Source organism: Gobius niger (genome assembly GCF_951799975.1).
Source record: "Gobius niger genome assembly, chromosome: 3".
Lineage (NCBI taxonomy): Eukaryota > Metazoa > Chordata > Actinopteri > Gobiiformes > Gobiidae > Gobius > Gobius niger.
In genome coordinates, this window is record NC_136854.1 from 7,322,023 (window position 1) to 7,333,635 (window position 11,613).

The following is an 11,613-nucleotide window of genomic DNA, read 5'->3' on the forward strand; positions in this document are numbered from 1 at the left end:
TGACCTGTGTGACCGGGCACTGTGGGGGAAACAAACACAGTATTAAACAACTCTTCTGAATCACGTTTGGAAAATTCATTTATTATTGGGAAACAAAAAACCTACTGTGATGTTGTCAGGAATGCAATCTGTCAAAGAGAATGCAAAAAGGTCAATCAATGAATTACAAAGCACTCCCCACAGGTTCTACAGGACTAAAGGCCAATGCACACTGAGGTTACACGTTCATTCTGGTGTGGGTAAGACGTTGAACATGTAATGCATATAAAGGTTACAAACCCAGTGGAGCAATGCTGATGAGGTCCTCAATCGAGTCCCAGACGTGAGGCTCCAGAGCGGTGGGCACTTGATTCATACTAAGGGATCCATACAGGTGCGAAGTACTGAACAGCACAGAACACTCATGAAAAAGGTGAATTATATCCCACTTGAGCAGGTCTGAGGGGGCTGAGGCTGCTGCCAACATCTGCTGCAGGATAAGACTGAACCTGCCTCAAAAATACTAGTAAATGACATTTTAGAAATATATATTAATAATAGTTTGCTGGGTAATTGGGAGAGTCAGGGTGTTTTCTGGTGGGGCATCTTTGGTCCGTGCCACTACAGGCTATAGGATTTGGCTAGGCTGCTGTTCGAGACATGAATGAAGTCACACAAAGGCACAGAGACAAAAGAGATGGACAGAAAAAAAAGGTGGGACTGAAAAAGAAAGGCGTAAGAGATTTTTTGTGTTAAAAAGATGTATTTCATTTATATGACTCGTTTTGCGGCCTTTGTGTGAAAAGAGAATGTGACATGAAGTGGGACCGACCCCAACACCATACGACCTGAGCTACAACTCTGGGTGCAGCAGGGCCAGTGTATAAAGGATCAAAGTCCTGGGCCAAAAAGAGGCCCCAGCACGCCACTATCTTTAGGGTTTGTAAAAACAAACAAATAAACTTGTTTAACAACTGGTTTTAATTCTCCTTTCCTGGTGTAAAATGTTTTTTTGTTTTTTGTTACTAAAGTCAGAGTACCTATATTTTGAAATGAGTACATTTCCTTTAAAGAGGGGGACGTATGTAAGATAATACATTTTTCTCCAATTCATCCAAAATTAATTTGGTAATCATACTTCATATTCATTTCATTTATTAGTTTGGTGCTACTTGTCAGGAAGTATCTTTTTTCTGGCCAGAGGGATCCGATCTGAATCACTATCAGTCGTTACTGGCTGTTCTACTAATTTCTGTTCAATAAAGTTTCCTCTCTGTGTGCTGCTTTACCCATGACCATCTGAAGACCTGTCACATCGATCAACACACTGGGAGAAACATGAGAAACCCTACATGTTTGAACTCACATGTGTTGGTAGCGCAGACACCCCGGGTTCACCTGTAAGACAACACGGCAGTGAGCTCATCTCTCGGGACACTGATTCAGAGACAGTGGGGCTGTGTGTACCTCCTGGGCCAGCTCCATCACCTCCTCCATCACCTCCATGAAGCGTGTGTGTGGAGTGGACAGGAGGAGGTCCAACACCTGCTCCACCACAAGAGGAGAGGACATGGGCAGCAGCAGCAGCTGAGCCACCTGCCGAGGGCTGAGGACGGGCAGCGCTTCCACCTAAACACAGACACACACGGTGAGCTTTCAGGTCATATGAAGTCAGAAGATCTGTGAGTCTCCATGGGTTCCAGCTGGATAAAGCAAAAGAACCAGCAGTTTTGGAGCGGCTGAAGGTGTAATCAAATGGGAAACACAACTTATTTCCTTGATACTGTTTGGAGTTATTTCATGACTTTTTGATACTTGTGACTGACCTTATGTCATATCTTTTGTTGCATAGGATGCATTTACTTTAGCTGCATTTGTTTCCACACGTCCCTAGCCTGATGAGACCAGAATGATTCCCCTCTTTTTCATGCACAGAGGTACAGGGATCAGTCTGGATCCCCCATCCCTGGTGGCGGCAGCATCAGAAAATTCAAATGAGCTTGTGCAATCAGATCTTGTGGCGGCGCACACGGAGGGGCGCATGCTCTTGGCAAATTGTTTTCCGAGTGGCGGAGCTATATGCACCATTCGCCTCCGCCACTTGTGAGGGGGCGTCACAAGAGGAGGTGACTGCACTGATGGGAACGCCATTCATTTCCTCGTTTACATTGCCCTGTGTACTGTTTGCAAAAAGCTCAACTAAGAGTACAAATAAGAGTACTGTTGCTGTAAAATAAATTACTCATGCAGAGGTAAAAAAAAAAAGTACTCCCAGACGTACAGCATGTTAAAAGCTACCCAAGAGTCAAGAACAATGTAGAAGCCTATGCTTTTGTATCTTACTTATTAAATGTATTAAATGATATTTTTCAGACTGGCTGCATAACTACAGACGGACCTCCAGATTCCACATCCTCCAGTTTGATCCAGTGGCTGACGCGAACTACTGCAGCGCCAGAAACTCTTCCTCAACAGCTCCTTCACACTCGGACAGCTTGATGACGGCTGAGGTGTTCTTACATCTCATGATGACATTATTTATGTAAAGCTAAACAAAGCAGCTAAATGTTCATTGGGAACATGAGGAGTCATGTATCAAAGCTTACAGATTGAACAAGCCGCACTAAGAAATTAAATTCAGTGCTTTCTAGTTCTCTAAATCATTATTTCAGACCTACAAAATGAAATGGACACAACTTCTACAAATGGCAAAGGTCTCTGCAGATATATTTTCTGCATGTTTTATTCTGCCTCTAGCACAAGCATGTGCAACCTTTGGTTTAGGAGTCACATGCAGCTCTTTAACTGAAATATGAGCTGATTGTGTGGTTTGTTTTGGACATGTTTTAGTTCTGGTCTAATCTACAACAAATCTAGGATAATCCTGGTAAAAATCGATCTATAATAATGTATATTAAAATCTTCAACTAAATAAGCATACGCATCTAAATAGTAGGACTTTAATACAGGGCCATCATTTAGTGGTGGTTTAGTGTAGGTGTTACATTGTAGTCACAAAATATAGTAATAGAAATTACTTGTGGCTCTTTATGTATCAGAAATTTGTCTTTTGGGGGAGCAGTTTTCCTACACGGTATTATTTATTTTGAAGACAATGCTTTTATGTGACATGTTTTGTGCACTTTACTGTGAAAGAAAAAATAAAATAAAGCTTTAGTCACATCTCTATACCTCTCACATTCTCTGCTGGGACACTGAGCTACACATCTCATGCTTACATATCCTACATCAATAAGTTTACATCTAATGTAGATCGGTAAAAATCGGTGAAAGCAGTCAAGTCAACTTTGTCTGGGCCGTTGTCAGGTACGTTCGGTGTCTCTGCTGCGATGCTACCCATAGCACCACATTAGCTCAATGCTAAGCAGCTAGCTTTGTAAATGACAGAGGAATCACTGTTAATAAAATAACCCAGCGTTTCAGAGCACTCTCAGGCACATGGCCGCTGTCTGCCAATGTAATAGTAGGTGTGGCAGGCATATCGGGGACAGGAAGAGAATTGGACACAGGGGTTTAGCGCATGCGCAAGCTTCGCCTGGCCAATTTATGTTTACGACAGTTAGAAAACAGTTGTGGCAGGCATATCGGGGACAGTTAGAAGACAGTGATTAATATGTTGGAGTCGAATAAAAAAAAATAGCTCGACACAGACATAATGCTTTGTATAACATCATTTTAATAAAAATCAAAAGTACTGTTTTGAAAGAAGTTTGTTTTAGTACTTCTGCGCATGCGTCTTACAGGCGCGAAGTTCGACCGACTTTAAAATGTATTAATATTTTTATGATTTTTATGATGATTTTAATTGTTTTTCCGTTTATTCCAGTCATATAGAGTGCAAACTACCCACGAGGATGTTTTCTTTCGCGTTTTTTCGCTGAAAAGAATGGCTTTATGAGGACCTAACCTATTTAAATCTTATATTTGGCTGCCTTGTGTGTAAATATATAGGCCTATAAATATTGTCATAGATTGTAAATTTTGTAAATAGTCAATTGTTGTGTTTTTGTTTGTTAAATCTGATCGTTTATAATTATTATAATTTATATCATCATCAACATCATCATTATTTTGTTTATTTGTATTTTCTATAAATATACACTATTTACAACTTGTTGTTCTGTTGCTTTGTCAAATCTTTCATAATCGTTATTATCATTTCTATCATCATTACAATTATTTATTTCAATGTATTTTACATAAATATAGCCGACATAATTTACACATTGCCTAATTAACACTTTCTCCATCTTTGAGATCAATAAAGTATCAAAGAGCTGCCGTAAACATGCGAAGCCTGCGCATGCGCTAAACACCGTAGCCCTGATTCTCCAGCGTTCGCTAGCTCCGATTCTCTTCCTGTCTCCAATTCTCTTCCTGTCCCCGATATGCCTGCCACAGTAGGAGCCGTCTGCGGTCTACCTGCGTTCGACCTCTGACCTTTTGTTCTTCCGTGTCTTCCTGGTGTGGAGGTGGTGTAGCCTAAGGCTCTCGTGAGCAGGTAAAAGCAAATTAGCCCTTATCCGAGCCCTGTGTTTTGTGCAGCTATGGGTCTGGGGTGCGCTTCAGGCGCAGTGCGAGATGGCGGTGCTGTAGGTGGGAGGTGTGGTTCCCCACGGTCCAGTACGCGAAGCATGACGTCCCCACGAGTATGACTCCAAAAGCGGCATGTGCTTTGCACATGTACGAAGTAAACCAGGGTAGGTTTAGCAGCTAACTTTTGGATTTTGTTCAGAACACGAAGTGAACCATCTCGAACCTACAGAAACAACCATTGCTGCTTTGTTCATGGGGACGGAAATGAAGCGAAGAGTCTCTGCAAAATGTGTGTGAACTGTGAAACAACGAGAAACGTGAGAAGCGGTGTGCCAATGAATGGACTTTTGCCCACCTGTTTACCTTTTTTTTTTACGAACTGAAACAACTGAACTGGAACTGAAGATTGAAACCTAATTTAATTTATAAACCTGAAATTAAATTGGATAAAATTATTGGAACGACTTGCCTCTTCAATGAACAAACCTGTGGTCCTTTTCTTTTAATGTGGTACATGTGTTAAGATAAAGCCTTCCACTCTGTCACACCACGATGCCTCTCGTGTGTCTTCCCAGTGAACATGTTGCTAAAAAAGTTAGCTCGCTGTCGGAACTCCATGCGGACTATGTTGACGATGTCTCCGGCCTGTCAATCACAGACCCAGACTCCTCCCACCTCCCAGGCAACGCCCCCTGACTCTGAGGGTGAGGCTCTGGAAGGGGGGGTTAGTTACTCTTTAAGCCTTCTGGTCTCACGGGTCAAACTATAAACTTTATTTACCCCATCGTGAGCTAAACAATGTTCACGTCTGGAGAGAAAAAGAGCTACAGCGCTTGCTGTCAATGCGAAACAAAACAAATACACATGTTCACCCCCCACTCCCCCACAACCCCTCTACTGGCCGCGGAGTCGATCTGGTTGGAGGAAAATGTGAGTGTCTCCACCCACTTAAATGCGCCATGTCTGGAGTGGCAAGATCACAAAGTGCCCCTCACGTACCACGGAGAAGTATGGGACTAGTCTGTAGAGGTCTGCGATGTGGGCGAACTGTGAGAAAAGGCCAAGGTTCTTCTGAATCCACACGCCGCTGTTGTTGAACACACACTGGGCATCTGTCAACACAGGCACTCATTAGACTTACATTCACACACATCTGCTTGTGGTACTATGTAGTCGTCTAAGACTGAAAATGTTGATCTTTTATGTTTATGTTAGGGAGTGTGGGTCTCACCAGAGGAGTTGTGATGCAGGAGGAAGGGATAGTTGAAGTACTTAAAGATGCGCCCTTGGTGCACAGGACTGGCCGACCTCATGTGGTTACTCAGGTCTGACACGCTGGAGAGTGGACACACGAGACGACAGACGTCAGAGGGACTTACATATCAAGGACCAACAATTAGAAAGACATAACTACTGATCTGGACAACACAGTCTCAACAACAACACTGACGATAACTGGAGAAGGTTCTATGTCTGTGCTGGGGGATATAAAGCTATACAGTATGTATAGCACTGCCTTATGTAATCACATCATTTGTTATTGAACAAGTTGAAGCGTTTGAGCCTTTTCCTGACCTTAACCACACACAGGGATGTTACTATGGCAACTATTCAGGTGCTTATAAATTACAAGATTTGTAAACTACCACTCGTCTAGACTACTGTAATGCTTTATACTGTGGTTTGGACAAAGCGTCCATTACGAGGCTACAAATGGTCCAAAACGCAGCGGCCCGCTTGCTGACCGGCACCAGACGACGTGAGCACATTACACCTGTGCTCGCCCGTCTGCACTGGCTTCCTGTCTGTCAAAGAATCAATTTTAAGATTCTTTTAATTGTTTTTAAATGTTTAAATGGCTTGGCACCTTTGTATCTGTCTGAGCTACTCTCTGTCCATGCCCCGTCCAGAGCACTTCGCTCAGCTGACCTGCTCCTTCTGGATGTGCCCAAAACGCACATGAAAACCAGAGGAGACAGAGCTTTTTCCGCTGCTGCCCCCCCGGCTGTGGAACGGTCTGCCCCTCAACATCCGTTTGGCCCCGACTCTAAGCAGTTTTAAGTCCTCCCTTAAAACCCACCTCTTTACACAGGCCTTTTAATATGTTCAACTTTCTCCATTGTATTTTTGTTTACTTGATTTTGACGTAAAGTTTATTATGCCTTGTTTGTATTTGTATTCATAGTTTTTATCATCTGTTTGTGTTGTGAAGCACTTTGGGCAGCCGTGGTTGTTGTAAATGTGCTATAGAAATAAAGTTGACTTGACCTAAACTGTGTCGATGAATGAAGTATTTACTAAAGCATTATTAAGTGCTTTATACTGCGTACTTACTGAATTTATGAAAATGTGGCTTTACTACACAATGAAGTAAAATATTAATATCTTGATCTATATTTTGAATAGTAATTACAAAAAACGGCACTGTTATAACATTTGGCTTAATATTGGCGATAGAACAGTGGTTCCCAAACTTTTTGGAGCCATGTTCCCCTGAAGCTTTGGGTCGGGTCTAAGGCTCGCCTCAGGTTGGGTTCTGGAGTGGACAGTGTTTAGGTCCAGAACAAACACATCCACATCTGAATTAGAAGGCATTTCGGCCTGTATAAGCGTGTGTCCCTTGCGGGGGTTTTAATGATTTCATTTCTAGCAGATTGCGATAAACATATTTGTTCATCTTAAAATGTCTTTGTGTACCCCCTGGGCATACCACAGTTTGGGAAACACCGCCATAGAACCTACTCTGGGGGACCAAATTTAGCCCCCAGGCCTGCCGTTGCCTGCCTCTGCTATACCAGAAACAGCAGGTTTCCAAAAGACTGTGCACTGGGGGGGGCTCACATGGAATGGTAGACTGGACAGGAGAAGTTCTTTCGGCTCAGGCAAGACAGCAGCTCCGGGGAGACGTCCGGCAGCAGGGGCTGCAGCTTGACCCCGAACCACATGTGGATGAATTTGGGGTCCATTAGGTGCTCCTGGGTCAGAGCGGTGGAGGTACTCCTACTGAAGATCTGCGTGACGTTTACAGCCAGAGCATGTAAGTCCTGCACACACAAAGTGGGGACTTTTACACTTGCTACCAACATTCCATACACACATCTACTGCTAATCTCTTTTGTTTATGTTGCATGCACGTTATTTCCCTTAAGTTTCTGTTAAAGGTAGAGGACGCACACCTGCACCTCTGAATGGCGACCTGGCATTTGTCATTCGTATAACTCAAAGCTGACTGTGGTAATGTGTCAGGCCCAGATTATGTAGCCGCCCATGTGAAAAGATAAAGTGTTGGAACCAATTTCTACAACCTTCCTTTATCAAAGGTACCGCCATACGAGGTGAGCTATTCTTCAGAGATTTAAATAATAAAACCCTCCAAACACGCCTGGAAGCTGCTGTATTTTAGACGAACAAATCCAATTTTCCGCAGCTGCACACAATACAGATTCTTTACTTGTGTTTTACACATACTGCTGATCAACCACCAAATCAACCCAATCCTCAAGCTTTTTGTGAGGAGCTGGACTTGTTTTGAGTTGCTTTGATCGTGATTGAATTGAGTAGTTTGGACCTGCAGCTATTCTAGAGTCATAACTCGCTGTAGGCTGTTCTCATACTCCCTCTGCTGTGAGTACATCGTGTGAAAACGCCTTTACCTTACCCAGGTTTAGAAGGAAATCTGTAAGGAGAAGACTCTAACCGTGTCAGCAAGCTCCCCCAGCAGCGAGGACAGTCTTTGGGTCAGTCCGAACAGAAGTCCCAGGACGTTCGTCTCGTCCAGAATGAGCTGAGTCTGAGCAGCACAGTGCAGCACGTGGGCCACATCCCCCACCACGTCTGTCAGCTGGAACATACAGCGATAGAAGAGTCAGAGTCACTGTATCAGTGCCAGGATTCTCACCGTGAACAGAGGATAATTAGTTCATAACCTGATCCGATCCACTGCTCAAAAAATGCATTCTTGTTTTACTGCAAATAAAGGTGCATTATGCAACTTTTTATGAAAAAAGAAAAACAAAGAGCATATTGGACCTTTGAGTGACCCAGTGGCTGTACGGGATTTGAAGATGGCGTCTTTGCTTTCCATCGGTGGCCTCTTTAGGCCTATTCACACAGGATTAGAATGACCTCAGGACCTCAGGTGAAAAGTAAATACTACTGAAACTCTGAGTTTCTGCATGATTGTCACCCATTTTTTATCTAAGTCCTCAGTCCCCAGGGGATTCTAGTCCTGTGTGAATCGACATGTCGGAGCACGAGCAACATTGATTTTTAACGGTTTATTTATGTCCACATTTAACTCACTGCCAATTAGGTTTTTCAGTGGGGACGGGTGCAGTAAAGCCTTGTCCAACTTCTATGTAAAAATCTTACTTGTAGACATTTTATTGAGTCAGCAGGTGGGAGCTGTGCTCTTTGGATGTGATCACAGACGGTTACTTGTTTTGAAACCATGATGACCATCAGACGAGGGACAATGCAATGGTGATGAGAGTAGGAGAAGATCCACGTCAGAGTGTTGGATCATATTGGTGGAGGAGGATCAAGGAAGCAGACAGGTATTACACCTAACAAAGCCGCTGACAAGCATTCTAGAAATGCTCACCCCGGAACATAGGACCCGGGAACATAGGACCCGGGGTATATCGGACCTGAGGAACAAAGGACCCGGGGAACATAGGACCCGGGGAACATAGGACCCGGGGTATATCGGACCTGAGGAACAAAGGACCCGGGGAACATAGGACCCGGGGAACATAGGACCCGGGGAACATAGGATCCGGGGAAAATAGGACCCGGGGAACATAGGACCCGGGGAACATAGGACCCGGGGAACATAGGACCCGGGGGAACATAGGACCCGGGGAACATCGGACCCGGGGTATATCGGACCTGGGGAATATAGGACAAAAGTTTAGACGGAGGAGGCTGTGTCCGAGTGAATGGATGAAAAGAGAAAGGAAAGTGCAGTTTTATGTCAGAGCACAAGCCCACAGGCGTGACGCTCATGTTCATCGTAGCGTGTGCCGTACGAGAACCTAAAGCAAAGCTCATAAACTAACCTAGATTTAGTTAGCGCCCGGCCGCCCGCATCACAAATTCAGATGTTGGGTTAATCCTGATCGGCTGTGGGCCGACCTGATCAGCATGTTTTTGGAGGTCAGGGAAACCGGAGTACGGCGGAAAACTCACATTGTCCCAAAACAGACACAGAGGATAGAGGGACTCACCCCGCACTGGACCCGGTCCACTGTGAGGCTGCACACGTCCTGAAGCTCTGAGGTGCTCTCATTCACGCCGTGCTCCAGGTAACTGCACACACACACATTACAGGAATTAGATTAAAGCTATGTTTCACAGGTTATAAGGAGCTGCCGAATGTCCAAATAGAAAACGTTGGACGGTAAGACTCCGAGGCGAAACAGGAAGCCCTTTACTGCTGCTGTTCCATCAAAAAAGTGTGTTTATAAAGTGCCTTACTCTTACAGAAACATGTTATTTGGTGGGGTAAACCAACATACTGTGTAAAAGGTGGTTCCCTGGAGCAAAACCTCATAGCACATTGTTTGGAAGAATACAATGGAAAGTATTTTGGGGTAAGTTTAACTTTTCCCCCTCTGTGTAGCGTCTCTGAGTATCTTTAAAAGTGCCATGTATTATTTCAGTATTCCAGGAGTTATTAACCTCTTAACCTCGAGCACATTTTCCCTAGTTTGGCTTTCCCCAAATCGAAAAGCTTCTTGAAGTAGCAACGAAAATGAGACAAAAAACAACAATGAAAATGCAACAAATGAGCGAGAAAAAAGCTATGAAAAAGTGATGAAAAAGTGACAAAAAGCCTAAAAAGACCAACATAAACATAAACTGGTGCACAAGTGACACAAAAGAGCAACAAAAATGCAACAAAAAAGTGACAAAAACACAACAAAAAAATGACGAGAAGTAATGAAAATGTGGCAAAAATGTGATGAAAATTCAACAAAAAAGCAATGGGGAAAATGTGACGACAACGCGAGGAAAAAAGACCCAATTAGATGAGTTTTGTAGGTCTTAGCTTTCAAATGAGGCGTTTGGATTTGGGCAAAGCTGAACTGGAGAAAATGCCCTCGGTTAACGCGGGGGTTAAGAGGTTAAATCCAGTTAAACCTCTACAAACATGCACTGAAATGCGTGTGAGTCTTGCTTTAGTTTCTTAGTTCATATTGAATCTCTGTGAACTAATTGTAACCACAACATAAAAAAAAAAAAAACACGTTTTTTTTCCCCAAAATGGAGCCTAATGGCCATTTGACGGTATGATGAGTTTCAAGTCAATACAAAAGTGTGAAATATGATGAAAACATGATGTAGATGTAGAGATAAACGTACAAGAGCTGGTGGAAGGCCATGGAGAGGTCGGGATGTGTGATGAGATCCTCGGGGAGGAACCTGCGTAGAACGGGCATCACCACCTGCAGGTACCAGTCGCCCACACTGGTCGGGTCAAAGTGTGGCGGCGGAGGAGGGGTGGAGGGGGCGTACATGTGTGCTAGAAGCGACAGTGTGGAGTTCATGAACAACTGGGCCACGTTGGTGATCCGTACCTCAGACACGTCCTTCTGCGGGAGATCAGATGTTAGGTGAGTGTGGTAACGTGAGGGCGGTGCCGTGCCGTGTGTCGTGGCGGTACCTCTTTGGTGAGGGTTACAAAGTCGTGGACAAATGTGTTGATGGGCCTGAATACTCTCATGACGCCATTCCACGTCTGCAAATCAAACAGGGAGAAGAATCAAACAGTCAGCACATCTCAGATCCGTCTCAGCGCCTCTTGTGGCAGTAGCAGCTCATTTTTTGGAGCTTGTAATTTGAGGAATAAAATTCAAACTCAGTAGTGAGTCAAAACGAAGCGTTGGCGTTTAATACATTTCACTAGTAGCTGATTTTGTGTGCCTCAGATTCTATTTTCCTCCTCTATTTATCCTCTGCCTACTCGGGATCCTGCAGAGCACCATATCTGTTGGATCCGGCGAGCGCTCCTACCGGTTGTTTGCAAAATAGAAACTATATTAAGCAAAATGGGCCTTTGATTAGTTCATAAAC

General features: G+C 43.9%; 1 protein-coding gene across 1 annotated transcript; it reads right to left on the bottom strand.

Moving 5' to 3' along the window:
* Nucleotides 1-1,401: 1,401 nt before the first annotated feature.
* On the bottom strand, nt 1,402-11,263 carry LOC306961005 (uncharacterized protein; the record flags this gene model as incomplete). The annotated part of the gene is made up of 8 exons (XM_079553614.1): nt 1,402-1,608; nt 5,536-5,648; nt 5,768-5,871; nt 7,378-7,580; nt 8,234-8,377; nt 9,765-9,846; nt 10,903-11,132; nt 11,204-11,263. 8 exons carry the CDS (start codon nt 11,261-11,263, stop codon nt 1,402-1,404), a joined length of 1,143 nt encoding a protein of 380 aa, XP_079409740.1.
* Between the last annotated feature and the right edge of the window lie 350 nt (nt 11,264-11,613).